The 27,321-nt window shown below is 46.3% G+C and overlaps 1 protein-coding gene across 2 annotated transcripts in view; it reads right to left on the bottom strand.

The window, feature by feature from the left end:
• SPMIP7 (sperm microtubule inner protein 7) overlaps window positions 1-27,321 on the bottom strand; it is a 237,620-nt gene that overhangs the window by 105,901 nt on the left and 104,398 nt on the right. The window contains exon 8 of one of the 2 annotated variants that reach the window (XM_073549850.1): window positions 7,570-7,677. The exons of the other annotated variant lie outside the window; for it this stretch is intronic. Coding sequence (XP_073405951.1) covers window positions 7,570-7,677 — 108 coding nt within the window. The remainder of the gene's footprint in view (window positions 1-7,569; window positions 7,678-27,321) is intronic. 2 annotated transcript variants of the gene reach the window in all.

The following is a 27,321-nucleotide window of genomic DNA, read 5'->3' as shown; positions in this document are numbered from 1 at the left end:
GAGGTGTGTCACTATCCTCCTGATGCGATAGCATCGGGCCTTAATCTACTATAAATGCGCTAAGCAGCTTCCGGGTTGTAACAACTTCCGTCCAGTTGTAACTGGTGACATCACAGCACACCTCTTGCCATGTTAACCCTCAACACACCACTCCTCAACACACATTCCTCTCACCTTTCACTATCTCCACTAATGTCCACTCGCAGGATTTCAGAATACTCAAGATGGCATGGCCGCAAGAACATGTCGCCGGCGTGGACAATCTCGGGATCCAGGATGGCGCCGGCGGAAGAAGATGTAGGGGATCGTGAAGCAGCGACGATGACGGTGTGAGTATGAGAGACGGAGTGAGAGAAAGGGTCGTATGTGGAGTGAAAGAGTGAGTGGACGTGAGTGGAGATGGTGAAAGGTGAGAGGAGTGTGTGTTGAGGCGGTGTGGTGTGTTGAGGAGGTGTGTGTGTATTGAGGGTTAACATGGCAAGAGGTGTGTCACTATCCTCTCGATGCGATAGCATCGGGCCTTAATCTACTATAATAAATGCGCTAAGCAGCTTCCGGGTTGTAACAACTTCCGTCCAGTTGTAACTGGTGACGTCACAGCACACCTCTTGCCATGTTAACCCTCAACACACCACTCCTCAACACACACTCCTCTCACCTTTCACTATCTCCACTAATGTCCACTCGCAGGATTTCAGAATACTCAAGATGGCATGGCCGCAAGAACATATCGCCGGCGTGGACAACGTCGGGATCCAGGATGGCGCCGGCGGAAGATGTCGGGGATCGTGGAGCAGCGACGATGACGGTGTGAGTATGAGAGACGGAGTGAGAGAAAGGGTCGTATGTGGAGTGAAAGAGTGAGTGGACGTGAGTGGAGATGGTGAAAGGTGAGAGGAGTGTGTGTTGAGGCGGTGTGGTGTGTTGAGGAGGACTGTGTGTTGAGGGTTCACATGGCAAGAGGTGTGTCACTATCCTCCTGATGCGATAGCATCGGGCCTTAATCTACTATAATAAATGCGCTAAGCAGCTTCCGGGTTGTAACAACTTCCGTCCAGTTGTAACCGGTGACGTCACAGCACACCTCTTGCCATGTTAACCCTCAACACACCACTCCTCAACACACACTCCTCTCACCTTTCACTATCTCCACTAATGTCCACTCGCAGGATTTCAGAATACTCAAGATGGCATGGCCGCAAGAACATGTCGCCGGCGTGGACAACGTCGGGATCCAGGATGGCGCCGGCGGAAGAAGATGTCGGGGATCATGGAGCAGCGACGATGACAGTGTGAGTATGAGAGACGGAGTGAGAGAAAGGGTCGTATGTGGAGTGAAAGAGTGAGTGGATGTGAGTGGAGATGGTGAAAGGTGAGAGGAGTGTGTGTTGAGGAGGTGTGTGTGTATTGAGGGTTAACATGGCAAGAGGTGTGTCACTATCCTCTCGATGCGATAGCATCGGGCCTTAATCTAGTTAAATCTATATTTGACTAAACCATATTGTATGCCCCTTAACAACATTATGTGGCATTTTTTGAACTGTTAGAAGCATTCGCACTTTATTAAAGAAAACTTTCGGTAACAGTTTATAAATTTACCTTCTAGTGTGTGCTTCCCGTATCCACTTTACTTTTTTATAGATGAGCTGTTGTTTTGATATTACTATGCCCTGCTTTGTCACCTAGTTCATACTTTTGTACTGGATTTTTTAGTCTCTTGTAACTTATGTATTGTTGTATGAATAGTGACATTTCTATTGGACTACTCCAATTTTTTTCTGTTGTTTCTCACTGCCACAGCACAGAGTCGGTCAGACGAGAGTCGGCATTGTCCTGCTCTCTCCCTAACACCTCAGATATGGCCAAATGACAATAGTGGCCATGTCTCCCAGTGGGCCCCTGCATGTGGTGGGGCCCGAGGCAGTGGCCCCCTCTGCCCCCCCAGTAGCTATGTTACTGTTCTGGAATTTGCGTACTTTACAACCTCTGGATCTCAACGAAACACTTAATTAATTATTCTTCATTTCACTGATCATCATAATAATTTGGGTTTCGGATGAAAATCTGACTTTGTTTGCCCTAGTCGGACCAGTTTCATCCAACTCAAATTTTGTTTAATTCGGGTTTCACGAAACCCGATCCGACCAAAGTCGCTCAACTCTAATCTCCACTAAATGGCAGTAAAGTGCTTAGTGCTCATTAATTATATTCCTTTGCTAAAATTATATACCGCATTTTTCGGACCATAAGACGCACTCTTTTCCCCCAAAATTTGGGGGAAAAATGGGGGTGCGTCTTATGGTCCAGATGCACTTACCAGCAGACACCATCCGAGGCTGATGGGCAGCGATTTGGCAGATGATCGGTGGTGCAGGGGCTCCGTCGGTATTGGTGGAAATCCCGGAGCCTCAGCACATCCATCCCGGGCTGGTGCGGCACTTTTGCAGGTGATCGGCGGTGCAGGGGCTCCGCCGGTATTTTGTGAAAGGAGCCCCCGCACTTCCATTGTTGTAATGCTGAATTGAAAATGGCCGCACATAGTGAGATCTCGGGAGACGAGATGTCATCCCGGGAGACGAGATCTCATCACCTGAGATCTCACTCTGCGCTTGCGTCGCCTCTGGTGGCCATTTTCCTGAAGCTCAATTCAGCATTACAACATTGAGCTTCAGGAAAATGGCCGCAATGTAATGCTGAATTAAGCTTCAGGAAAATGGCCGCCGGAGGCGGCGCATGTGCAGAGTGAGATCTCAGGAGACGAGATCTCGTCTCCCAGGACGACATCTCATCTCCCGAGATCTCACTATGCACAGCCATTTTCAAATCAGCATACATCAGGTACAATCTCTGCTCCTGCTACTGCTACAATCCCTGTTTGCTGTCATCTAGTGCAACCTTTCATTTAATGGTACAATCTCTGTTCCTGCTACTGCTACAATCCATTTGCTATCATCTAGTGCAACCTTTCATTTAATGGTACAATCTCTGCTCCTGCTACTGCTACAATCCCTGTTTGTTGTCATCTAGTGCAAGCTTTCATTTAATGGTATATAACAGTGCCTACTGAATGTTTGCTAAATTCATTTGTTGCATTGAACTCAATACTTACTGCTGTATAGCCATGTTGGGGCCAGTAGAGATGTTATCAGGTGTAAGATGTTACTAGCATATGGATGTAGCCAGGCCCTGTGCCTTTGACTGTCTAACATCCCCTGGTGAGCAAGGCAATTGGTAATTTATTCCAAATCAGTTCCCACATCCCTCTCACCTGATCCTCTACTCAGTCCGATATATTCAGATGCTGCCTAGGGGGGCACGTGTGCGGGTCAGGCACGTGTGTCCCTGCAGCATAAGTATCACTGCAGCAAAAGTATCGTGAAAATGCAGTTATTACTACGGCAGTTAGTCACGGTAGGAGTCAGGATCCCACACTATCTAAATGTCTCTTTTGGGTATGTCTGCTGAGTAAGCCCTTCTTATTACTTGGACTTAAGGGCCCATCACACTAAGCGATATCGATAGCAATATCGCTATAACGTCACTGGTTTTGTGACGCAGCAGTGATATTGCTAGCGATATCGCTAGGTGTGGCACTTACCTCTGACCGACTCCCCCGCTGGTTATCGCTGATCGCGCGAGAATGGCCTGGGCCAACCCTCGACCCAACCGCTATGTCCAGCTATCGCCCAATATCGTTGCTCCCATTCGCTTCCAAACTCCTGGAACAGCACGTCCACGTTGAACTTTCCTCCCACCTATCATCTAACTTACTCTTTGACAATCTACAATCTGGTTTCCGCCCCCATCACTCCACTGAGACAGCCCTGACCAAAATTACTAACGACCTACTTACAGCCAAATCAAATGGACAATACTCTATACTCCTGCTTCTAGACCTGTCCTCTGCATTCGACACAGTTGACCACTGCCTCTTACTAGAGATCCTCTCCTCCTTCAGCATCAAAGGCCTTGCCCTATCCTGGATCTCCTCATACCTTTCCAACCGCACATTCAGCGTCTCCCACTCCCACACCACCTCCTCATCCCACCCTCTCTCTGTTGGAGTCCCCCAAGGTTCTCTTTTAGGACCCCTACTCTTCTCAATCTATACACTTGGTCTGGGGCAACTCATAAAGTCCCATGGATTCAACTACCACCTTTATGCTGATGACACTCAGATCTACCTCTCTGGCCCAGACGTCACCTCTCTGCTGTCCAGAATCCCAGAGTGTCTATCAGACATATCCTCCTTCTTCTCCTCTCGCTTCCTCAAGCTCAATGTGGACAAATCTGAACATATCATCTTTCCTCCATCTCACAGATCTTCTTTACCCGACCTAGCAATAACAATTAATGACATCACACTTTCCCCAGTACCGGAAGTTCACTGCCTCGGAGTAGCCTTTGACTCTGCCCTGTCCTTCAAACCGCACATCCAAGCTCTTTCTACCTCCTGTTGCCTTTCCAGAATCCGTCCTTTCCTCAACTCTCAATCTACTAAAATGCTTGTGCATGCCCTCATCATCTCCCGCCTCGACTACTGCAACATCCTTTTCTGTGGTCTCCTTGCTAACACCCTTACACCTCTCCAGTCCATCCTTAACTCTGCCACCCGACTAATTCATCTCTCTCCTCGCAACTCCTCTGCTTCTCCCCTCTGCAAATCTCTTCACTGGCTCCCATTCCCTCAGCGTATCCAGTTCAAATTACTAATACTGTCTTACAAGGCCAACTATAACCTATCTCCCCCATATGACTCTGAACTAATCTCTCGATATCTTCCCTCGCGTAATCTCCGGTCCTCCCAAGACCTCCTCCTCTCCTCCACACTTATTCGCTCCTCACCCAACCGCTTCCAAGACTTCTCCTGAATAGCCCCTATTCTCTGGAATTCTTTGCCCCAACAAGTCCGACTATCAACTACATTTGGATCCTTCAGACGGAACCTGAAAACCCACCTCTTTAAGAAAGCCTACAGCCTGCAATGACCCCGATACCTCCTCTCTCACCACTACCGGTGATATCACCTCAACCAACACTGGAATTGCTGTAACCCACCAACCTACTGTCTCCTTCCCACCATCCTGTAGCATGTAAGCCCGAAAGGGCAGGGTCCTCTCTCCCCTCTGTATCAGTCTGTCATTGTTAGTTTGTTTACTGTAAGTGATATCTGTAATTTGTATGTAACCCCTTCTCATGTACAGCACCATGGAATCAATGGTGCTATATAAATAAATAATAATAATATATTTAACTATTACAAATGCCATAATTTTGTCTAAATACTTTCTGTGCATACCTTTATTATTATCATTCTTGGTATATTGTGTCTCTTTATATTGCATGCTCCTTTTTGTTCCATTGATTGGATTTTTAAAATTATTTTAATACATTTAAAATAAAGATCTGATTCTTAATTGACTCTATTTTGCGATATATCATCTTTTTCCTCAGTCATATTCTGTGGTTGTGTATTCTATTCATTTTTTTACATTTTTGCAATACTTTGTTTACATGACATTGTGTTAGCTAATATAGGAATGAGCCTGCACCAGCTAATACTTTTAAAGTAACTTAGACAGCCTTTCAAAGCCTAGATTTGCAGTATTTGGAAGAGAGAAAAAAAGTGAAAAACATTATAAAAAGTTCTTTCCAAAAAGTCAATGGAGACCCATTGTTCCTTTCTTTCCTCCCCTGGTACTCAGACATTCCTTACTTCTTTTCTGGGTTCAAACCAGAGGTGGAGGTGGCCCCTCAGGGATAGGGATGTCCCAATCTGCAATCTTGGGTACCTGGAGGTCTAATTTCTCGCAGAAGGATGGCAAATATTCCAGTGAGCGTAGAGTTGCCGAGACACCCTCTCTCCTAGCTATTAAAGCAAAGGGGAACCCCCCACCTATAGGGAATTTTGAGATCCTTCAGGATGATCAGCAAAGACCAGAGGAGTCTTCTCTTTTGCAAAGTTATAAAAGATACGTCCGGGAATAATTGAATGGCAGTGTCCTGATACATAATCTCCTTCAGGGACCTGGCCTTTTCCATAATCTTCTCTTTAATTTCAAAATCATGTAGGCAGAAAGTAATGTCTCTTGGGAAAGGTGAAGAACCTTTAGGCTATAAAGCCCGGTGGGCCCGATCAAATTTAAGGGGAGTGGAGGTTGGGTCATCCAGGATGACCAGGTCCTGCAGGATTAGCTTAACGTTTTTCTGGTCATTCGATTCTGGGACTCCTCTCACTCTGATGTTGCATCTCCTACCCCTACTGTCCAAGTCCTCCAAATGATCCTGAAAATCTCTGACCATTTTCTGCTGCATAGTCGTTGTCTGGTGTAAATTAGAATCAATTCTGCCTGACAAAAGCTGCAGGTCCTGTCGCACACAGGCAACTTCTGACCTGCATGCGTCTTTGACATCCGATATTAATGCTTTGAAGTCCTCCTTTGATAGTAAACGAGAGAAGAACCTCAGCCATTGTGTGGGGAGGTGGACATCTGGGTGTTCACCCTCCTCATCAGAGGACCCCTCTAAATAATCATTCCCCTCCTCTGTATAGGTGTTACTAGGGGTTAGCTTAGAAGAATCTTTATGAGGGACAGGGACCTCTTTTTTCCTCTGTGTACCAGTCTTCTCCATAGGGAACACTGTGTATGTTATCTGCAGTGCGGACTCTGAAGCCTGTTTCTGACCAGCAGAGGGGGAAAAATGGCCTCTTTCCACTGCTTGATGTGAACCGCCAATGTCAGCAGTGTGCTGGCCAGAGGAGACCAGTACCTGTGCTAATCCAACAGGAGAGCGCAGCTCTGGGGCATCATTCTCATGTGCTGCTGCCCTTATGTCCCCTGGGGGCACAACATCCGTATGGCCCGAAAGCCTCTCACCATCCCCTGGGGTATCGCAAGCTGCGTTCTCCACATGTTCCTGAGTGCCTTCCGCCCAGAGGCAAGATGGTGCCTGGACTCCAGCAGGCACCCTGATCACAGATGACAAAGGCGTCCAGGGTCGTCGCAGGACTGGCCGATTCCGTTCCAGGTAGTGCCGGGTTTCTATTTCTCCTGGTACCCATCAGGAGGTAATTCAAAGCACCGGTGCAGGGAGCTTCAGCCCGTAGAGAGCCCTGCAGCCCCACGACCACTCACGCCGGCATCTGGATATGCCCCCGAACACACAAACATTTTAACAAGTTTTTTCTTACTAAGAACAGTGTTTTACGGTCATAAAGATAGAGTAAATGATCTCTGCAAAACAAAGTAGGCTACAACAGACAGATCTCAGTGCCAGTGGGCTACAATGGACAGATCTCAGTGTCAGTGAGACACCTATGGAATCAGGTTTCCTGTTTCATGTTAACTGCAGATTGGGAAGCATAACAGATTCTCTTTCAAGATCTAAAACCAAGTGTGATATACATGTACAAATTATGTAAGTGTGAAATACAAAAGTATATAAGAATTTTCTTAAAGTTTCAATAAAACTGAAAAAAAGTAAAAATGCTAAAACAAAACAAGCACATATTTAAGCAACATTTTAGAGATAATAGAGTAAAATTTTAGAAAAGCAAACCACACATACCGATTCATTGCTTTGTCTGAATATGATAGGCATGACTGAGGAATAGAATGTGCTGGGTGGATAGCAAGCCAGTGAACCCTGCCAGTGTATCCAGGAATGTTTGGAGTACTAAAATAAAGTAAATGAAAATGGGATTACCAAATACAATGAGACAAAATTAAATTCCAGTAGTAGAAAAATACATTATTTAATCTAAAATTTATTTTGATTCATATTTGTCTTTAAAGGGAATCTGTCACCCTTTTTTTGCCCTATGAGCTGCCGGCATTGACATCAGGGGCTTATCTACAGCATTTTGTAATGCTGTAGATAAGCCCCTGATGTAACCTGAAAGATAAGAAAAACACAGATTATACTCACCGGAGGGGGTGGTCCGGTCCGATGGGTGTTGCGGTCCGGCGCCTCCCATCTTCATACGATGCCGTCCTCTTCTTCCCTTCCTGTAGTGGCTCCGGTGCAGGTGCACTGCTCTGCCCTGTTGAGGACAGAGCAGAGTCCTGCAGTGCGCAGGCATCGGGAGAGGTCTGGCGCCTGCGCACTAGAGTATTCTGCTCTGCCCTCAAAAGGGCAGCGCGTACGCCTGCGCCAGAGCAACTACTGGAAGGGTAGAAGAGGACGGCATCGTATGAAGATGGGAGGCATCGGACCGGACTGCGACACCCATCGGACTGGACCGCCCCTTCTGGTGAATATAATCTAACGTGTTTTTCTTAAGCCCCCATTACACACTGCGATATCGCTAGCAATATCGCTGTAAAGTCACCGATTTTGTGACGTTACAGCGATATTACTAGCGATATCGCTGTGTGATACTTGCCTCCAACCGGCTCCCCTGCTGGTTATCGCTGATCGCGCGAGAAGCTGCTGGATCATTTCTCGTCGGCCACTTCCTGCTGGGACTTACTGTGGCGCCGACGAGTGAGGCATGGAGCCGGGCGGGAGGACGCAGGATCGCCGCTTCTGACAGGTAAGTAGCGATCCCCGTCCCCAGCGATGTCGCTGGTGAGATCTGCCTGTGTGGCAGCTCACTAGCGACCACCTAGCGATGCACCAGCGATCCTGACCGCGTCATATCGCTGGTCGGGATCGCTGGTGCATCGCTAGGTGTAACGGTACCCTTATCTTTCAGGTTACATCGGAGGCTTATCTACAGCATTACAAAATGCTGTAGATAAGCCCCTGATGTCAATGCCGGCAGCTGATAGTCCAAAAAAAGGGTGGCAGATTCCCTTTAATAGTCATTAAATATAAAATGTAAAAATCAATAAATTGGTTATGTATAATATAGCAAGCCAAGGATGCTTCAAGGAAAAAAATATATATGAAATGATGATAATTCTGTCATTCTGCTATAATAGAAAGATTCAGTTCTAAAGAACAATACAGGGTATGTATATACAGCAGGTGAAATAAGTACTGAACACGTCACCAGTATTGTCAGGATCACCACACTGCACTTGCTCACTGAGCCAGTGCATGTGTGTCCTGAGTAAGAGAAACTGTGCTCTAAGATACCTGTGGAGCAGGGCAGCAGCAGTGAAGATGCCTGCTAGACCAACAGGACCTGAAGCACGTGACTGCTGGGGGCATGGCCTAAACTCCAGAGAGCTAGGAGCTGCAGAAGGGTAACTACGGGACAAAGTTACCAAGGGGCATAGACAGAGAAGTAAACAGAACAGGCTGGGGTAAAAGCATGAGATAGCACGTCAGTACCACAGGGCAAGACAGAACGGATAGTCAGGATGTAGCCAAGAAGACAGAAACCAGAGAAGCAGATACACAGTACAGAATCAAGAGACAAACTCACAACAGGGGACAGAACCGGGTCAGAACCATATAAGCTAGAAGCCAATCAGAAGGCACAGGCACACAGGGGTCACCACACTCGGCCGAAGGCAAAAGTATAACTGACAGGGATTGGGGTTTCCCAGGGTTATAAGAAGCTCTCCTTGAACCAAAGAGAGGCCACAATAATTAATCCCAGGCGTGCAGGTCAAAGCCTGCACTGGGCTCAAGACATTAACCCCTGACGTGCAGGTCAAAACATGCACTGGGATCATGTCAGTACCCCCCTCTCAACGGGGGGCCTCTGGACCCCCAGACTTCCCTGGGTATTTGGCATGGAAAGCCCGAACCAGGCGATCTGCATGTACAGAGTGAGCAGGGACCCACGAGCGATCCTCCGGTCCATATCCCTTCCAGTGGACCAGGTATTGCAAGGAGCGGCGCACCCACCGAGAGTCCACAATATGTCTGACCTCATACTCCAAGTGACCCTCCACCCAAACTGGAGGAACAACAAGCACGGAGTCCTCCTTGACAGACCCCATGGGTTTCAACAGCAATTTATGGAACACATTGGATATTTTTAAGGAGGCGGGTAGACGCAGCCTATATGCCACTGGGTTGATTATCTCCACAATCTCATACGGACCAATGAACTTTGGTCCCAATTTAGCTGATGGTACCTTCAAGTTGATGTTACGTGTGGAAAGCCAAACCTTCTCTCCCACCTGAAACATGTGTCCCGGGGCTCTCTTTTTGTCAGCAAAATATTTATACCTCCCCTGGCCCCGAGAGATATTATGCTGAACTTCAGCCCAGAGGTTTTTTAACCATTGAATGGATCCCTCCGCCCCTTGGACAACCGGAATCCACCCGTGAAAACTCCCCAAAATGAGGATTAAACCCATAATTGACCAGGAATGGGGACATGTTGGTAGATTGATTCATCCGGTTGTTAAAAGCAAACTCCGCCAACGGTAATGCATCACACCAATCCTCCTGTCTGGTGGAGGTCAGACACCTGAGAATCTGTTCCAGGGACTGATTGGTGCGTTCCGTCTGATCATTACTCTCCGGGTGATATGACGAGGAGAAGGAGAGTGAGATGCCTAATTTCTTACAGAATGCCCTCCAAAATTTGGCCACAAACTGCACACCTATGTCAGACACAACATTCAGGGGTACCCTATGCAATCGGACCACATGCAGCACAAACAACCTTGACAATGTTTCTGCTGAGGGTAATGCTGCCAAGGGAATGAAATGGGCCTGTTTTGAAAATCTGTCCACCACCACCCAGACCACGGTATTGCCCCTGGAAGGAGGAAGACCAGTAATAAAGTCCATGGAGAGATGAGTCCATGGCCTATCAGGAACCGGTAAAGGTATGAGTTCCCCAGCCGGCCAGTTATGCAAGCTATTGGAAAGGGCACAAACTCCACAAGCAGAAATTAATTTCATTACATCGGACCCAAGTGAAGGCCACCAAAAAACCCTGGCTACTGCCTCTCTAGTGGCCGTGATACCAGGATGAGCACTCAGCCTAGACTCATGAAATTCCTGCAGAAGTCTAGGCCGCAATAAATCTGGAACAAACAATTTATCTCCTGGCCTGGCCGCCGGAGCTAGGAACTGGGCCCTCAAAATTTCTTGTTCCAACTCTGACGAGACCCCCGCCACTACCACCCCCGGGCGAAGAATGGAGGATGGCGGCTCGGGGGGAGACACCGGGTCAATACTTCTGGACAGCGCATCCGCTTTAACATTTTTGGACCCTGGTCGAAAAGTAATGGAGAATTGAAAGCGTGAAAAAAAAAGTGACCAACGGGCTTGTCTAGGAGTAAGCCTCTTGGCAGATTCAAGGTATGCCAAATTTTTGTGATCAGTGATAACAGTGATAGGGTGAGCCGCCCCTTCCAAAAAGAGCCTCCATTCTTCAAATGCCACCTTGACCGCAAGAAGTTCTCTATTGCCTACATCATAGTTTCTCTCGGTGGATGAGTTCTTCTCGGAGAAGAAGGCACAGGGTTTGAGATTAGTAAGGGTGGCCAGACCCTGGGACAACACTGCTCCCACCCCTACTTCAGAAGCATCCACCTCCACAATAAATGGTTTGGACGGGTCTGGCTGAACAAACACCGGGGTGGACATGAAACATTTCTTACGAGCTGAGAAGGACTCCTTCCGACCAATTTTTTACATCAGCCCCCTTCCGGGTAAGATCCGTGAATTGTTTTAACCACTTGCAAGAAACCTTTAATAAATCTCCGGTAATAGTTTGCAAATCCCAAGACGCGCTGAAGCCCCTTGAGATCACGAGGCTGAACCCAGTCCGCGATCGCCAGCACCTTCTTAGGATCCATACGAAACCCCTCACAAGACACAATCAGCCCCAAAAAAGTCAGTTCCTGTACGAAAAACGAACATTTTTCCAATTTAGCAAACAAGTGGTTCTCCCTGGTCTCTGGAGAACTGACTGTAGATGTTGCAAGTGAGACTGACTGTCTGTGGAATATACCAAAATGTCATCAAAATAAATGACAACAAAATAGGATATCAGGTCAGAAAACACAACATTGATAAAGTTCTGGAAAATAGCAGGGGCATTAGTTAACCCAAACGGCATAACCACGTTTTCAAAGAGTCCCTCTGATGTGAAGAATGCAGTTTTCCACTCGTCTCCTTCCCGAACCCTTATCAGGTTGTAGGCCCCCTGAGATCTAATTTGGAGAACCATTGGGCCCCAGATAACTGGTTACACAAGACTGGGATGAGGGGAAGTGGATAAGTGTTCCTAACTGTTATCTTGTTAAGTTCCCGAAAGTCGAGAAACGGCCGCAAACCACCATCTTTCTTCTTCACAAAGAAGAATCCTGCTGCCACGGGTGACACAGAAGGCCTGATATGCCCTTTGCGGAGACTCTCAGCTATGTACTCCTTCATGGCGTGGCGCTCAGGCCCGGACAAATTGAACAATCGAGCCTTAGGTAACTTGGCTCCAGGTACTAAATCAATGGCACAATCGTAGGGTCTATCTGGTGGCAGCGCCTCAGCCTCGCTTTCGGAAAATACGTCTTCGAAATCTTTCAGGTACTCCGGAATACCTTCCAGACCGACAGACGACACAGATACGGTTTTAACAGAGTTAACAAGAGGCCCCAGGTTACAACATTTATCTTTGCATCCCCACTGAGTGATCTCCCCCGTCACCCAATCAATGGTAGTATTATGGCGTTGTAGCCAAGGCATCCCAAGTACCAGTCCTGCAGGCAAGTTATCTAACACAAGACAAGTGAATTTTTCCACATGAGTGGGACCCACTTTCAGAGAAAAAAGATCAGACCTGAAACGGATACCGTCCCAGGTAATAGAGGACGAGTCAATTGCCACAAGTTTAATAGAATCCTGAAGCCTGACTGTCCCTATCTTATTAAGAGTCATAATCTGGGCATCAATTAGGTTAACAGCAGAGCCACAGTCAACAAAGGCGGTAGTCTGAACAGGACCATCACCAAGATCCAGTTCGACCCGAAGCACAATTTTTGCAAGTGAGGAATAAGGTACCTGAAGGTCTGGGTAGTCTCCTCGACTACTACCCAGACCTAGTCATTTCTCGCCACTTTGGAGGATGACGGACAGGAGGGGCAGTCCTTCTTCCAATGTCCAGATTCCCCACAATAGAAGCACAACTGCTTCTCCCTGCGGTGTCTTCTTTCCTTCTCCTCACAGTTGACAGCGCTCACCTTCATAGCCTCAGGAGGAGTTCGGGTCTCACCTCCACTGAAGAATAAAGATGTTTCGAGTTGCATAACACCTCTTGCCAGCAGTCTGCGATCCATACGAACAGCTTGGGTCATGGCATCCTCCAGGGCGTCAGGTGGAGGATGAAGTGCCAGGGCATCCTTCAGACGTTCACACAGGCCTCTACGGAACAACCCCCGAAGGGCGGCATCAGCTGCCCAACGCCTAAATTCAGAACAGAACCACTCAGCCGAGTGCTTCCCCTGACAGACACTCATCACCTTGTTCTCAGCCAAACGCACTCTATCCGGCTCATCGTAAATATGCCCTAAGGCCTCAAAAAACGCATCCACAGTTATTCTCTCCGGGGCAGAAGAGGAAAGAGAAAATGTCCAGGCTTGCGGGGCCCCCCTAAGCAGGGACATAACCACCTCACCCTCTGTTTCTCATCGCCAGAGGAGCGGGGTCTCAAGGAGAAAAAGAGCTTACAGCCCTCCTTAAACACTCTAAATTCATTTTTGTTACTAGCAAACGTATCTGGTAACTTAACCGTGGATTCGGGTGAGACTATATAGACATCTCTAGTCCCCACCTGCTGAAACCCAGCGAAAAGCACCCCCTGAACCGAGTCCGCAACTTGCCGTTGGGACTGGGCCGGAGTTTGGTGTTCTAAACTTAGCTTCTGCAGCGACTGAGTCAAGCATTTCACCTGCTCAGATAAAGCATGCATTGAGTCCATGCTGCAGAAGTGAGAAAAAAAAAAGTTCACGGTGTGTCCTGAGTAAGAGAAACTGTGCTCTAAGATACCTGTTGAGCAGGGCAGCAGCGGTGAAGATGCGTGCTAGACCAACAGGACCTAAAGCACGTGACTGCTGGGGGCGTGGCCTAAACTCCAGAGACCTAGGAGCTGCAGGAAAACTCCTAGAAGGGTAACTACGGGACGAAGTTACCAAGGGGCATAGACAGAGACGTAAACAGAACAGGCCGGGGTCAAAGCACGAGATAGCACGACAGTACCACAGGGCGACAGAACGGATAGTCAGGACGTAGCCAAGAAGTCAGAAACTAGAGAAGCAGATACATAGTACAGAATGAAGAGACAAACTCACAACAAGGGACAGAACCGGGTCAGAACCATATAAGCAAGCTAGAAGCCAATCAGAAGGCACAGGCACACAGGGGTCACCACACTTGGCCGAAGGCAAAAGTATAACTGACGGGGATTGGAGTTTCCCAGGGCTATAAGAAGCTCTCCTTGAACCAAAGAGAGGCCACAATAATTAACCCCAGGCGTGCAGGTCAAAGCCTGCACTGGGCTCAAGACATTAACCCCTGATGTGCAGGTCAAAACCTGCACTGGGATCATGGCAAATATTCTAAGTAAATATATTTCTAAAGGTGGTATCTCACCAGATGTCGGTAACAAACCATCCAATCCACAAAAGCAAAAAAAAAATCAAAATGCAGATGTCCATAAATTAAATTATGTGTAATAATGAACAATGACAGTGTCACAATCCATTTGTGGATGCATGGCAGCTCTAGTTCCACTATACTTTAAATGTAGCTTTTTTCCTTTCAGGCCAGCGGGGGTTAATATCCCTTGTTGGCAGCGTGCTTCAACTGCAGAGTTGCTAGGTCAGCTGAAGTGGGTGGTGACCACTCCCACCATCCTTTAAATGGTCGCCTGATGTATCAGCTGAATGTTGGTGATAGAGTTCTTCTCTGGAGACAAGCCAATGAGTGAGCAGCTCTCTGGTGTCAGCTGCTTGAGGTCCTGGTTCTGAATCCTCTGCTGTGTGGTGTTTGCAGCAGCAGTTTGGAAGCTAAGTTTACTTATTCCCTATCTTTGCCTGTCTCTTGCTTGTCACTACCCCATGTTTTCACCATCAGCAGTAGTGAGGCTAGTGTCCTTGCCAGCCAGTGCACTAGCCAGGGTATAGTGAGGTGACAGCTAGGGGCGAGGTTTGTGATGGTGACGAGGGGGAAGGACCCGCATAGAGCATTAAGAGAGCTTAGGAATAGGTATAGGCTGAGTTAGGAGGTGCCCCATCCCTCGTTCCCTATTGTAAGGGCCTCCCTTCCCCTTTTTCCATCCCCTTTGTTGGCGTTCGTTGAGTCGTCTGAAATCGGTTAGTGACATACACAGAGAAAAAAAATTGAACACATGAAGAAACTGAGGTGCAAAAATCTATGGAAAGTCATGACTCCAGCTGAAATCTATCAGTAATTAGAAAGCAATCCTGACACATAGTGAAAAATAATATCAGCTGGTTCAACTGACGGCCTAATAAAAGTGTCTCATCAATGAGCGTCGCTTTCATCTTGGATGCAATAACAGCCGCAGATTGGTTTGGAGACATGGGAGGCACTATGAAGAAGTCTTTACTTGGGCATGTTACAATGTTCCTACTACTGGGATTAGTTTATGGTGTAGTGTAATCTATGGTAGTTGGATCCTTCTAGTCTTCATTTCAAGTACACTAACAGCTTCGGAATTACATTGGTTAATGAACCAGTGGTATGACTTTTTATGCAGGGTGTCCCAGGAGTCATTTTTAACACAACAAGGCTAGGTTGCTTGTGCAATTGTGAGCAGTTCCGCTGGCATAAACGTATTACCATAGCCAACAGCGTTTCCACACTTGTTTCCCATCAAGCACATTTGGAACATCATTGGTCGGCAATTGCAGAGGCAGATCTTGATCATTTTTGTTGCCAAGTTCATTCAGCGTGGCAGAACATTCCTCAGACAACCATTAACCCCTTCACCCCCAAGGGTGGTTTGCACGTTCATGACCGGGCCAATTTTTACAATTCTGACCACTGTACATTTATGAGGTCATAACTCTGGAACGCTTCTATGGATCACGGTGATTCTGATATTGTTTTCTCGTGACATATTGTACTTCATGTTAGTGGTAAAATTTCATTGAAATACCTTGCGTTTATTTGTGAAAAAAACGGAAATTTGGCAAAAATTTTGAAAATTTCGGAATTTTCCAACTTTGAATTTTTATGCCCTTAAATCACAGAGATACGGCACACAAAAAACTTGATAACTAACATTTCCCACATGTTTACTTTACATCAGCACAATTTTGGAACTAAAATTTTTTTTTGTTAGGAAGTTATAAGGGTTAAAAGTTGACCAGCGATTTCTCATTTTTACAACACCATTTTATTTTTAGGACCACATCACATTTGAAGCCACTTTGAGGGGTCTATATGATAGAAAATACCCAAAAGTGACACCATTCTAAAAACTGCACCCCTTAAGGTGCTCAAAACCACATTCAAGAAGTTTATTAACCCTTTAGGTGCGTCACAGGAATTTTTTTGAATATTTAAAAAAAAATGAACATCTAACTTTTTTTCACAAAAAAAATACTTCAGGTTCAATTTTTTTTATTTTACCAAGGGTAACAGGAGAAATTGGACTGCAAAAGTTATTGTGCAATTTGTCCTGAGTACGCTGATACCTGATTTGTGGGGGGGGGGAACGACTGTTTCGGCGCATGACAGAGCTCAGAATGGAAGGAGCGCCGTTTGACTTTTTCAATGCAAAATTGGCTGGAATTCAGATCGGACGCCATGTCACGTTTGGAGAGTCCCTGATGTACCTAAACAGTGGAAACCCCCTACAAGTGACCCCATTTTGGAAACTAGACCCCCCAAGGAACTTATCTAGATATGTGGTGAGAACTTTGAACCCACAAGGGCTTTACAGAAGTTTATAACGTACAGCGGTACAATTAAAAAATCATATTTTTCCACAAAAATGATCTTTTCACCCTCAATTCTTATTTTTCCAAGGGTAACAGCACCCTAAAAGTTATTGTGCAATTTGTCCTGAGTACGCTGATACCCCACATGTGGGGGTAAACCACTATTTGGGCGCATGGCAGAGCTCGGAAGGGAAGCAGCGCCATTTGACGTTTTTGGCTGGAATTGAGATCGGACACCATGTCGCGATTGGAAAACCCCTGATGTACCTAAACAGTGGAAACCCCCCACAAATGACACCATTTTGGAAACTAGACCCCCTAAGGAACTTATCTAGATGTGTGGTGAGAACTTTGAACCTCCAAGGGCTTCACAGAAGTTTATAACATAAAGCCGTACAATTAAAAAATCATATTTTTTCCACAAAAATGATCTTTTCACCCTCAATTCTTATTTTTCCAAGGGTAACAGCACCCTAAAAGTTATTGTGCAATTTGTCCTGAGTACGCTGATACCCCACATGTGGGGGTAAACCACTATTTGGGCGCATGGCAGAGCTCGGAAGGGAAGCAGCGCCATTTGACGTTTTTGGCTGGAATTGAGATAAGACACCATGTCGCGATTGGAAAACTCCTGATGTACCTAAACAGTGGAAACCCCCCACAAATGACACCATTTTGTAAACTAGACCCCCCAAGGAACTTATCTAGATGTGTGGTGAGCACTTTGAACCCCCCAGTGCTTCACAGAAGTTTATAACGCCCGGGCGTGAAAATAAAAAATTCGTATTTTTTCCACAAACATGATCTTTTAGTCACCATTTTTTTTATTTTCCCAAGGGTAACAGGAGAAATTGAACCCCAAAAGTTGTTGTCCAATTTGTCCTGAGTATGCTGATACCCCATATGTGGGAGAAAACTACTGTATGGACACACGTCAGGGCTCGGAAGGGAAGTAGTGACGTTTTGGAATGCAGACTTTGATGGAATGGTCTGTGGGTGTCATGTTGCCTTTGGAGAGCCCCTAATGTACCTAAACAGTGGAAACACCCACAAATGACCCCATTTTGGAAACAAGAACCCCTAAGGAACTTATCTAGATGTGTGGTGAGCACTTTGAACCCCCAAGGGCTTCACAGAAGTTTATAATGCCCGGGCATGAAAATAAAAAAATCGTATTTTTTCCACAAACATGATCAATTAGTCCCCAATTTTTTCATTTTCCCAAGGGTAACAGGAGAAATTGGACCGCAAAAATTGTTGTCCAATTTGTCATGAGTACGCTGACACCCCATATGTGGGAGAAAACTACTGTATGGACACACGTCGGGGCTCGGAAGGGAAGCAGTGCCATTTTGGAATGCAGACTTTGATGGAATGGTCTGCGGGTGTCATGTGCGTTTGGAGAGCCCCTGATGTACCTAAACTATAGAAACTCCCCACAAGTGACCCCATTTTGGACACTAGACCCCCCATGGAACTTATCTAGATGTGTGGTGAGCACTTTGAACCCCCAAGTGCTTCACAGAAGTTTATAACGCTCGGACGTGAAAATAAAAAAATCATTTTTTTCCACAAAAATGATATTTTTGCCCCCAATTTTTTATTTTCCTAAGGGTAACAGGAGAAATTGGACCCCAAAAATTGTTTTGCAATTTGACCTGAGTAGGCTGATACCCTACATGTGGGGGTAAAACACTGTTTGGGCGCATGGCAGAGCTTGGAAGGGAAGGAGCACCATATGACTTTTTCAACTCAGAATTGGCTGGAATTGAGATCAGACGCAATGTTGCACTTGGAGAGCCCCTGATGTGCCCAAACAGTGGAAACCCCCAATTCTAACTCCAACCCGAACCCCAACACACCCCTAACCCTAATCTCAGCCCTAACCCTAGCCCTAACCCAAGCCCTAACCCTAGCCCTAACCCTAATGGAAAAATGGAAATAAATACATTTTTTTAATTTTATTATTTTTCCCTAACTAAGGGGGTGATAACGGGGGGTTTGATTTACTATTTATGGCGGTTTTTATTTTTGGCAGCTGTCGCACGCTAAAAGACGCTTTTTATTGTAAAAATAGTTTTTGCATCACCACATATTGAGAGCTATAATTTTTCCGTATTTTGACCCACCGAGTCATGTGAGGTCTTATTTTTTGCGGGACGAGTTGACGTTTTTATTGGTACCATTTTCGGGCACGTGACATTTTTTGATCGCTTTTTATTCCGATTTTTGGGACGCAGAATGAGCAAAAAACCAGCGTTTCATGAATTTCTTTTGGGGGAGTGCGTTTACACTGTTCCGCGTGCGGTAAAATTGATAAAGTGGTTTTATTCTTCGGGTCAGTACGGTTACAGCGATACCTCATTTAGGTCGTTTTTTTATGTTTTGTCGGTTTTATGCAATGAAAACTATTTTATATAAAAAATAATTATTTTTGCATCGCTTTATTCTGCGAGCTATAACTTTTTTATTTTTTCACTGATGATGCTGTGTGGCGGCTCGTTTTTTGCGGGACAAGATGACGTTTTCAGCGGTACCATGGATATTTATATGCGTCTTTTTGATCGCGCGTTATTACACTTTTTGTTTGGCGGTATGATAATAAATCATTATTTTTTGCTTCGTTTTTTATTTTTATTTTTTAAGGGGTTCGCTAAAGGGGTTAACTAATGGGACAGTTTTATAGGGCGGGTCGTTACGGACGCGGCGATACCTAATATGTGTACTTTTATTGTTTTGGTTTTTTTTTTATTTTCAAAAAATGAATTTATTGGGGAATATTTTTTTTTTTTTTTTACTAATTTATTTGGCGATTTTTTTAAAATTATTTTTACACTTTTTTTTATTTTTTTTTTACTTTATTACATAGTCCCAGGTGGGACATCACTGTCCTGTGACAGATCGCTGATCTGTCACATCACAGATCACTGTGACAGATCAGCAATCTATCACAGGCATTGAAGAAGACTTCCTCTTGCCTGCGCTTTGCAGGCACTGAGGAAGCCAGCTTCCTCCAGGCCCCCGTCGCCATCTTGGATTCGGGGGCCTGGAGGAAAGGAGCCCCCCGCAGCAGCGCTGCACATTGCGCTGCCGTGGGGGGCTCAGGGAAGCACGGAGGGAGCCCCCTCCCTGCCGATGCTTCCCTTTAACTCCCGGTACACCGCGATCATGTTTGATTGCGGTGTGCAAGGGGTTAACGTGTCGGGGGCGGTCCGTGACCGCCCCTGACACATTGTGCCGGGTGTCAGCTGTGATAATCAGCTGACACCCGGCCGCGATCAGCGGCGCTCACCACGTGGGCGCCGCTGATCGCGGTAGACGTACTATCCCGTCCATGGGCATAGGGGCCCGGGTCCCATGGACGGGATAGTACGTCGGATGTCAGGAAGGGGTTAATAAGCTCATTGATAACAGCAAAAGTTGGGCTAATAGTTGCGTGTAATTCTGCGCATTTGGATAAAAGTAAGGCTACGTTCACACATAGCGGAAATATGCCTATGCAGCATCAGTAGTAAAAGATAGGATGTAAAAAATAATAAAAAAATAAAAAATATTGTTATTCTTACCTTCCGGCGTCCCGCGCAGCCTTCCCGCCATTCTCCACGCTCCCGGTCCCAGTAATTCTTTGCGAGAATGACCGCGATGGTGTCCGTTCTCGTGGGATCACCACGTCTCGCAGTCATTCGCGTCAGAATCAGAGAAATGGATTTCTACTTAACCGGGTCATGCAGCCACTTCATGTTTAGACTTAAAAGAGCGCTAATTTGATACTCAGAAAAATGATGGTTCTGCCACCACTCTATGAGCCTTGCAGCCCGAGTTATGACATTCATCCAGTCAATGCCGACTTTTATTCCCCATTGACTTGCATTGGGGTCGGGTTTCGGATGAAACTCCGACTTTTTTGCCCTAGTCGGACCAGTTTCATCCGAAACAAATTTTGTTTCATGAAACCCGATCCGACTAAAGTCGCTCAACTCTAATGATGAGATCCAGGATAGGTCCAAATCTGTGATGCCAAGAGATGTTTTTTATCTCCATCTGTAATGGGTAAATTTTGCTAGCATTGTAATACTGTCAGCAACATTTCCTCAAGAGAAACATATCGTAAGTTATTTAAAATGGGCAAGGCGCATGGTAAGAGTCAGGGAAGTGGATGTGATGCTGATGGTGAGCGCAGAACCCAAATTTATGGCCAAGGTGCCTACCACAGGAGCACAATAAACACACACATCATGTCGATCTAGTTTCTGTTTTACTTTTTAGCAGGGTGCGGAACACAACTCTTGAAGCCAGACCAGTGTGAAAAGGTTGTTGGATAAATAGCAGATAATACTTCCAGTCACTTTGCCAGCACCACCCTGTCTAACACACCGTCCAGTCTCCGGATTCTGCACCACATAATCCTCACCCTGATCCTCCTTCTTCCCGCCATGCTGAGTGCTCAGTGACAAGTGATCCTACACTTTGACACTCCGAAGAGCTGTTCACATTTCCATTTATAGACTCTGGCCTCTCACCCTGCTTGTTCCAAGCTGGACATGAGGAGATCGTATGTACTGATGTTTAAATATTTAAGCAGCCATGCTCACAAGAAGATGACGGAAAGAAAATGCAATTACTGTTGCAAGAGCTGGATAATAATGAGAAACAAGTGCCAGCAAGTGGTGTTGTTACGTCAGCAAGTCAGAAGGAGGACCAGAGTGAGGAAGTGGATGACGATGTGGTGGACGATGACATTACTGACCCATCCTGAGAAAGTGACATTCAGAGCGAGGTAGTGGGGTGGCCAGAGATACAAGGAAGACAACTAATCTCCAGATAACCAACACGGGTGAAGTTGCCAAGCCAAGATTTAGGTGTTCACGAGTCTGACGCTTTTCTAAAGACAGTCCGGTTAACCCAAAAAAAGGCACTTGCCATGTCAAAACAACTACCAGCCTGACCAACACCAGCATGCTCAGGCACATGTAAGCAAAGCACCCGACTATTTGGGGTGAACGTCATGGTACAGAAACAGTGTCTGCAGGTGACACTATAGCCTCTTCCCGTTCTATGAGGATGCCAATCCCCAGTCCATGATGTTGGCGAAGATGCCGCCCACCCTGCATCTGTCATTGCACACTTGCAACCATGTTCACATCCTTGTCCTAAGGCAGCCTTTTGGTTGTCCCTATTCCAATCCTTGGAATGTAAACGTAAATACGTAGCCACACACCCACAGGCTATAGTGCTAAACAGCCAAATTTCGAGACTGCTTGACACAAAAATATTGCCGTTTTTGACTTGTGGAAACTGAACCTTTTCACAACTGTGCCGCCCCTAAGGGTCCAGTCGCCACAGAGGTACTGCACCTCACCCAGAGGTGTGGTATCCCACAACCAGGTAAGGTGAGTGCACCCGACCAGATTCCAACACCCACATCCCACACACACCAGTAGTGTAGCAGAGCACCCTTTATGGCTCCCTGCTTGGAACACGAAGAGTGCTGGGAGGTGGGCGGAGCATAGTTTAGGAGGGAGAATCCTAGGATTGAGAGCAAGGTTAGTTCCCTCAGAGGGACGGAAGTAGACGGACGTGTCCTGCGCAGCTCCTGACTTGCACCAGGAGATGCTGGACGGAGCGGACTTAAATGGAAGGTTCTCCGTAGGAAGGAATGGTTCTTCTAGAGACACGGTTGGAAAGTGTATCCCGTGGGGCTCGTTCCACGCTGACCGCCGTCAGGTGGAGGAAGGAACCAGGCCACAACAAGGGAACGGCCCCTAGTCTAGTTCGCAGGGTGCCACTAGCAAGCCGATAGCTTTGGTTACTTTATGGACCATCGCCCCTACCACGGTTAGTCCGACTGGAAAGGCGGCTATATTGAATCACAGAAACGGTGAGGCGTTGTCTGAACAGGATTCGCAGCTGCTGGCCCAGAACGATAACTGTGAAGTGCTGAAGAGGAAGGAAGGAGTTTAAGCAGTATATTGTTTGGAAACGACTAGGAAAGGCACACACTGACTGAGAAAGCTGGAAAGGTGCTTTTCATCTTATCTGGAAGTTGGCTGGACCCCTCACCTGGAGGACACAGCACCGAAGCGGGCCTCTGTGCATGCCAGAACTGTGAGTAAAGCCATTGGAACTGCACTCGACTGACTCCTTGTCTCCTTCCCTGCGCCTCTCACCCAGCTCTGCTACATCTTACTCTCAACACTACCTCACCATCTACCAACCCACTTCATCTGCCCTGGGACTACAGCTCTACCTGTGGAGAGCTTCTACTTCTCAGCTGCACCACAACATATGTCCCAGAGAAGCAACACTGCAACGCTGGTCATATTGACCAGAAACCACAGGTGGCATCACGAATCACTTCATAAACTTAATTCCCATGAAAATCTTCCCCTTTTACATGACCGCCTGGGGCCACGAACCGAGTCATTGCCACTGTGACATTTCCCATTGAAGCAAACGGGCCCGATACCGAGTATCCCACAGCCCCTGGGGCGAGTCACAACCTCATGGCAGTGGCAGCAGCAGTCCCTTGGTACTCAGACCCCAGCCGCCACTATTTCTCCTGGTGTGCCATCCCCGCTTTACACAAGCTCATGTCACATAACATCAGCCATGCTCTGAACATCACTGTGGGAAGGTTCACTTAACCACGGACACCTGGACAAGTGCTTGTGGCCAGGGATGCTATATTTCCCTGACACACACTGGGTGACCATTGTGGAAGCCGGGACCCAGTTGGACCCTGAAAAGGATCATGTATTACAGACACCGAAGATCGTGGACCTTGATTCAGTCAGGGTTGCCCTCACCATCTACAGCAGTTTCTGAACCTCCTCCTCCTTTTCCTCTCCCTCCAGCTTTCAAACGTCCACATCAATCGCAAGCTCGAAGCACTGCAGCACTGCCTTGGCCAAGCGGCAACAAGCTGTGCTGAAGCTAATCTGCTTAGGTGACAAACCGCACACCACAGTGGAGTTGTTGAAAGGTCTAACAGTCCAGACTGATATCTGGCTATCGGCCCTGAAGCTACAACCAGGCATGGTAATGTGTGACAATGGCCAAAAACTGGTGGCAGCTCTGAAGCTTGGTAACCTCGCACTTGTAGCATGCCTGGTTCACATGTTAACTTAGTGGTTCAGTGATTTCACAAAACCTACCCAGCTCTGCCTGAGCTACTTGTGAAAGTACGCCGTGTGTGAGCCCATTTTTGCAAGTTGACTACAACTTCCGCCGCCCTGGCAGTGCTGCAGCAGTGTTAGGAGCTTCCAGCTCACCGACTGGTGTGTGATGTCATTACGTGTTGGAATTCAACACTGCATATGTTAACAAGGTTTTGTAAGTACCGGAGGGCAGTAGTTGAATACCAGCTACACCTTGCATGTCATCATTCCAATAAGCCTCCGCAAATGAGAGCTGATGAGTGGGTTCATGGATGTCTGACATCTATGTGGCTCTCCAAAACTTTGAGGACTCCACAAAGATGGTGAGCGGTGATGACGACATAATCAGAGCCACCATCCCGCTTCTCTGTCTACTGAAATGCTCACTGCTCATAATTAAAGAGGAAACTTTGCAGGTGGAACAAGTTGAGACGGAGCAAGAAATTATACTGGGTGATGCTACACAGCCCAGTCTCATCTCATCTTCTCAACGCATATTGGGCGATAATGCGTAGGAGGAGGAAAAGGAGCTGGTTGTCTGTGCTATGGACGCTAGTTCCCGAACAATATAAGAGCATGCATATATTTAGGATCACCACACAAGATACAAATAGATATATCAAAATATATTTTATTGTTTACAAAACCAAAGAACAGCACACGGTTTAAAAACACTTAAAAAAAATACAGTAGATTGGGACAAACATGGTCCCCAAAAATCAATATAAAGTAGTCAATATTATACAACCACTGGCCGCTAATAATTAATTATTGCATAAACCATGTATCATATAGAAATGCTGCTAATATAGCCCCACAGAATATAAATAGGTCTTACACCATATTATGAGGGAAACGACAAAACATGTAGTTATAACCACTAATGAGCTCCTGCTAGATCACAGACTCTTGTACCCTGAATGAGAAAATAACCTGATGGAAAGGCTGCTGGCCTAAATAAAATAAGGTGGACTAATACATCACCACAGACCAGTCAGTCAAGGAAAAGATGCAGTCGCCCCGTCATATGGGAAGCAGTCATGCAGCCAAAGTGGTGTATGATAACCCATGCGTTCCGACACCTGAGGTGTCTTTTTCAAGGTGAGCTTGTCCGGTTCTGTTGTAACCAATTATTTAAGCATAAATCATCTAATATATAAAGCTCAAAGTGTGTATGTATGTGTGTATGTATGTGTGTGTGTGTGTGTGTATGTGTGTATGTCCGGGATAGGCATTCGCACCATCGCAGCTACAGCCACAAAATTTGGCACAGTCGCACGTCTGGATCCCGAGAGCGTCCTAAGCTATGTTGTGAGGCGAAATTTTAACCCCGCGCGTTCCAATTCACCAAACAATTTTGCCCCTATCTACATACTGGGGGAAAAAGTGTGTGCGTGTCAAGCCCCGCCCCTCATTGTGATGTCATAATGCCCCTATTTGCATACTGGGGAAGCAGTGTGTGCGTATCAAGCCCCGCCCCTCATTATGTCACAATGGTTGCCATGGCGACGCTGATGTCATCATAGGTTGCAAGCCCTGCCGTCGCTCATTATGTCATAATGGTTGACTATGGAATGGAGGATGTGTGATGAGTATATGGGCACCGGACTATGGGATGGAGGATATGTATGATGGTTATATGGGAACGGGACTATGGGATGGAGGATGTGTGATGGGTATATGGGCACTGGACTATGGGATGGAGGATATGTATGACGGGTATATGGGCACGGGACTATGGGATGGAGGATGTGTGATGGGTATATGGGCACTGGACTATGGGATGGAGGATATGTTTGACGGGTATATGGGCACGGGACTATGGGATGGCGGATATGTATATGGGCATGGGACTATGGGATGGAGGATATGTATGATGGCTATATGGGCATGGAACTATGAGATGAAGGATGTGTGATGGGTATATGGACACTCGACTATGGGATGGCGAATATGTATGATGGGTATATGGGCATGGGACTATGGGATGGAGAATATGTATGATGGGTATATGGGCATGGGACTATGGGATGGAGGATGTGTGATGGGTATATGGGCACTCGACTATGGGATGGAGGATATGTATGATGGGTATATGGGCACGGGCCTATGGGATCGTGGATATGTATGATGGGTATATGGGCACGGGCCTATGGGATGGAGAATATGTATGATGGGTATATGGGCACGGGACTATGGGATGGAGGATGTGTGATGGGTATATGGGCACGAGCCTATGGGATGGTGGATATGTATGATGGGTATATGGGCACGGGACTATGGGATGGAGGATAATTATAATTTGTTATAACTAACTACAGTTAGTTACTTTGCCCGGGCAGCGCCGGGCTCTTCAGCTAGTTAACTATAAATCATTACCAGCTGGCGGCCGGCAGCAGGAGAATAGCAGAGGGCATTGCGATCGCGCACAATGAGACACCCGGAAGTGTTCGCTGGTCAGGGTCAGAGCATATAGTGCGCTTGCGCACCCACAGTACGGGACACAAAGTGTTTACAATGACGTACAGTGGGTCACCCAGAAGTGATCACTGATCTGAATCAAAGCCTATAGTGCGCTTGCGCTCTCTACATAGCTCCCGGAAGTCATATATGTGTACATAGTGCATGCGCAGTGGCTAGCCAACAATTGTTTGCGGGCGAAGCTATTAATATTTGAATAAATGTGCATGCTCGCAATAATACACAGACATTCATAAGTAAGTGTCACAGAAGCACTACATCACTATTGTTGGTATGCATACCCCAAAAATATTATAGCACATTAGAGACTCATACGAAGGGCAAGTGAATGCATAAAGTTTTGCAGACAGAAAAACAGGGAAGTAGCACCGTGACTACTTGCACCGATGGGCACCATTGCGGAAATACAGAGCATGTGTCAAAAACGCAGGCGCGGTTAGCAAAATACCTGCCTATTACATACAGCTAAAGAAAAAGGGTACGATGAGTTAACAAATGTATAATCGTTCTACCCAAATTGTCAAGTCAGGTATATGAGCCACGATGAAAAATAATTCTAGTACAGGAAAATTTGTTTAGAATTTGTTAGTAGAATATATAATCTGCACATTAGGTCACATATTTCCTTTTTGGTATATAACACATTGAACCTGACCAGAGTACAAATACTGCATTAGAGCAATACACGGTGATTTTAAAATATACAGTAATTCTGCCCATATTGTCAAGTCAAGTATGTAAACCAAGACGAAGATTAACTCTAATACAGGAGACTTTGTTCAAAATTTGTTGATGGAATATACATAATCTATGCATTAGGTTACATGGCTCCTTTTTGGTATATAACAAGTTGGACCTGA

This window comes from Dendrobates tinctorius, unplaced genomic scaffold (assembly GCF_039654945.1).
Source record: "Dendrobates tinctorius isolate UK_male_01 unplaced genomic scaffold, ASM3965494v1 ptg000162l, whole genome shotgun sequence".
Taxonomy (NCBI): Eukaryota; Metazoa; Chordata; class Amphibia; order Anura; family Dendrobatidae; genus Dendrobates; species Dendrobates tinctorius.
The sequence above is the reverse complement of the archived record's forward strand: the minus strand, read 5'-3'. Positions and strand labels throughout refer to the sequence as shown.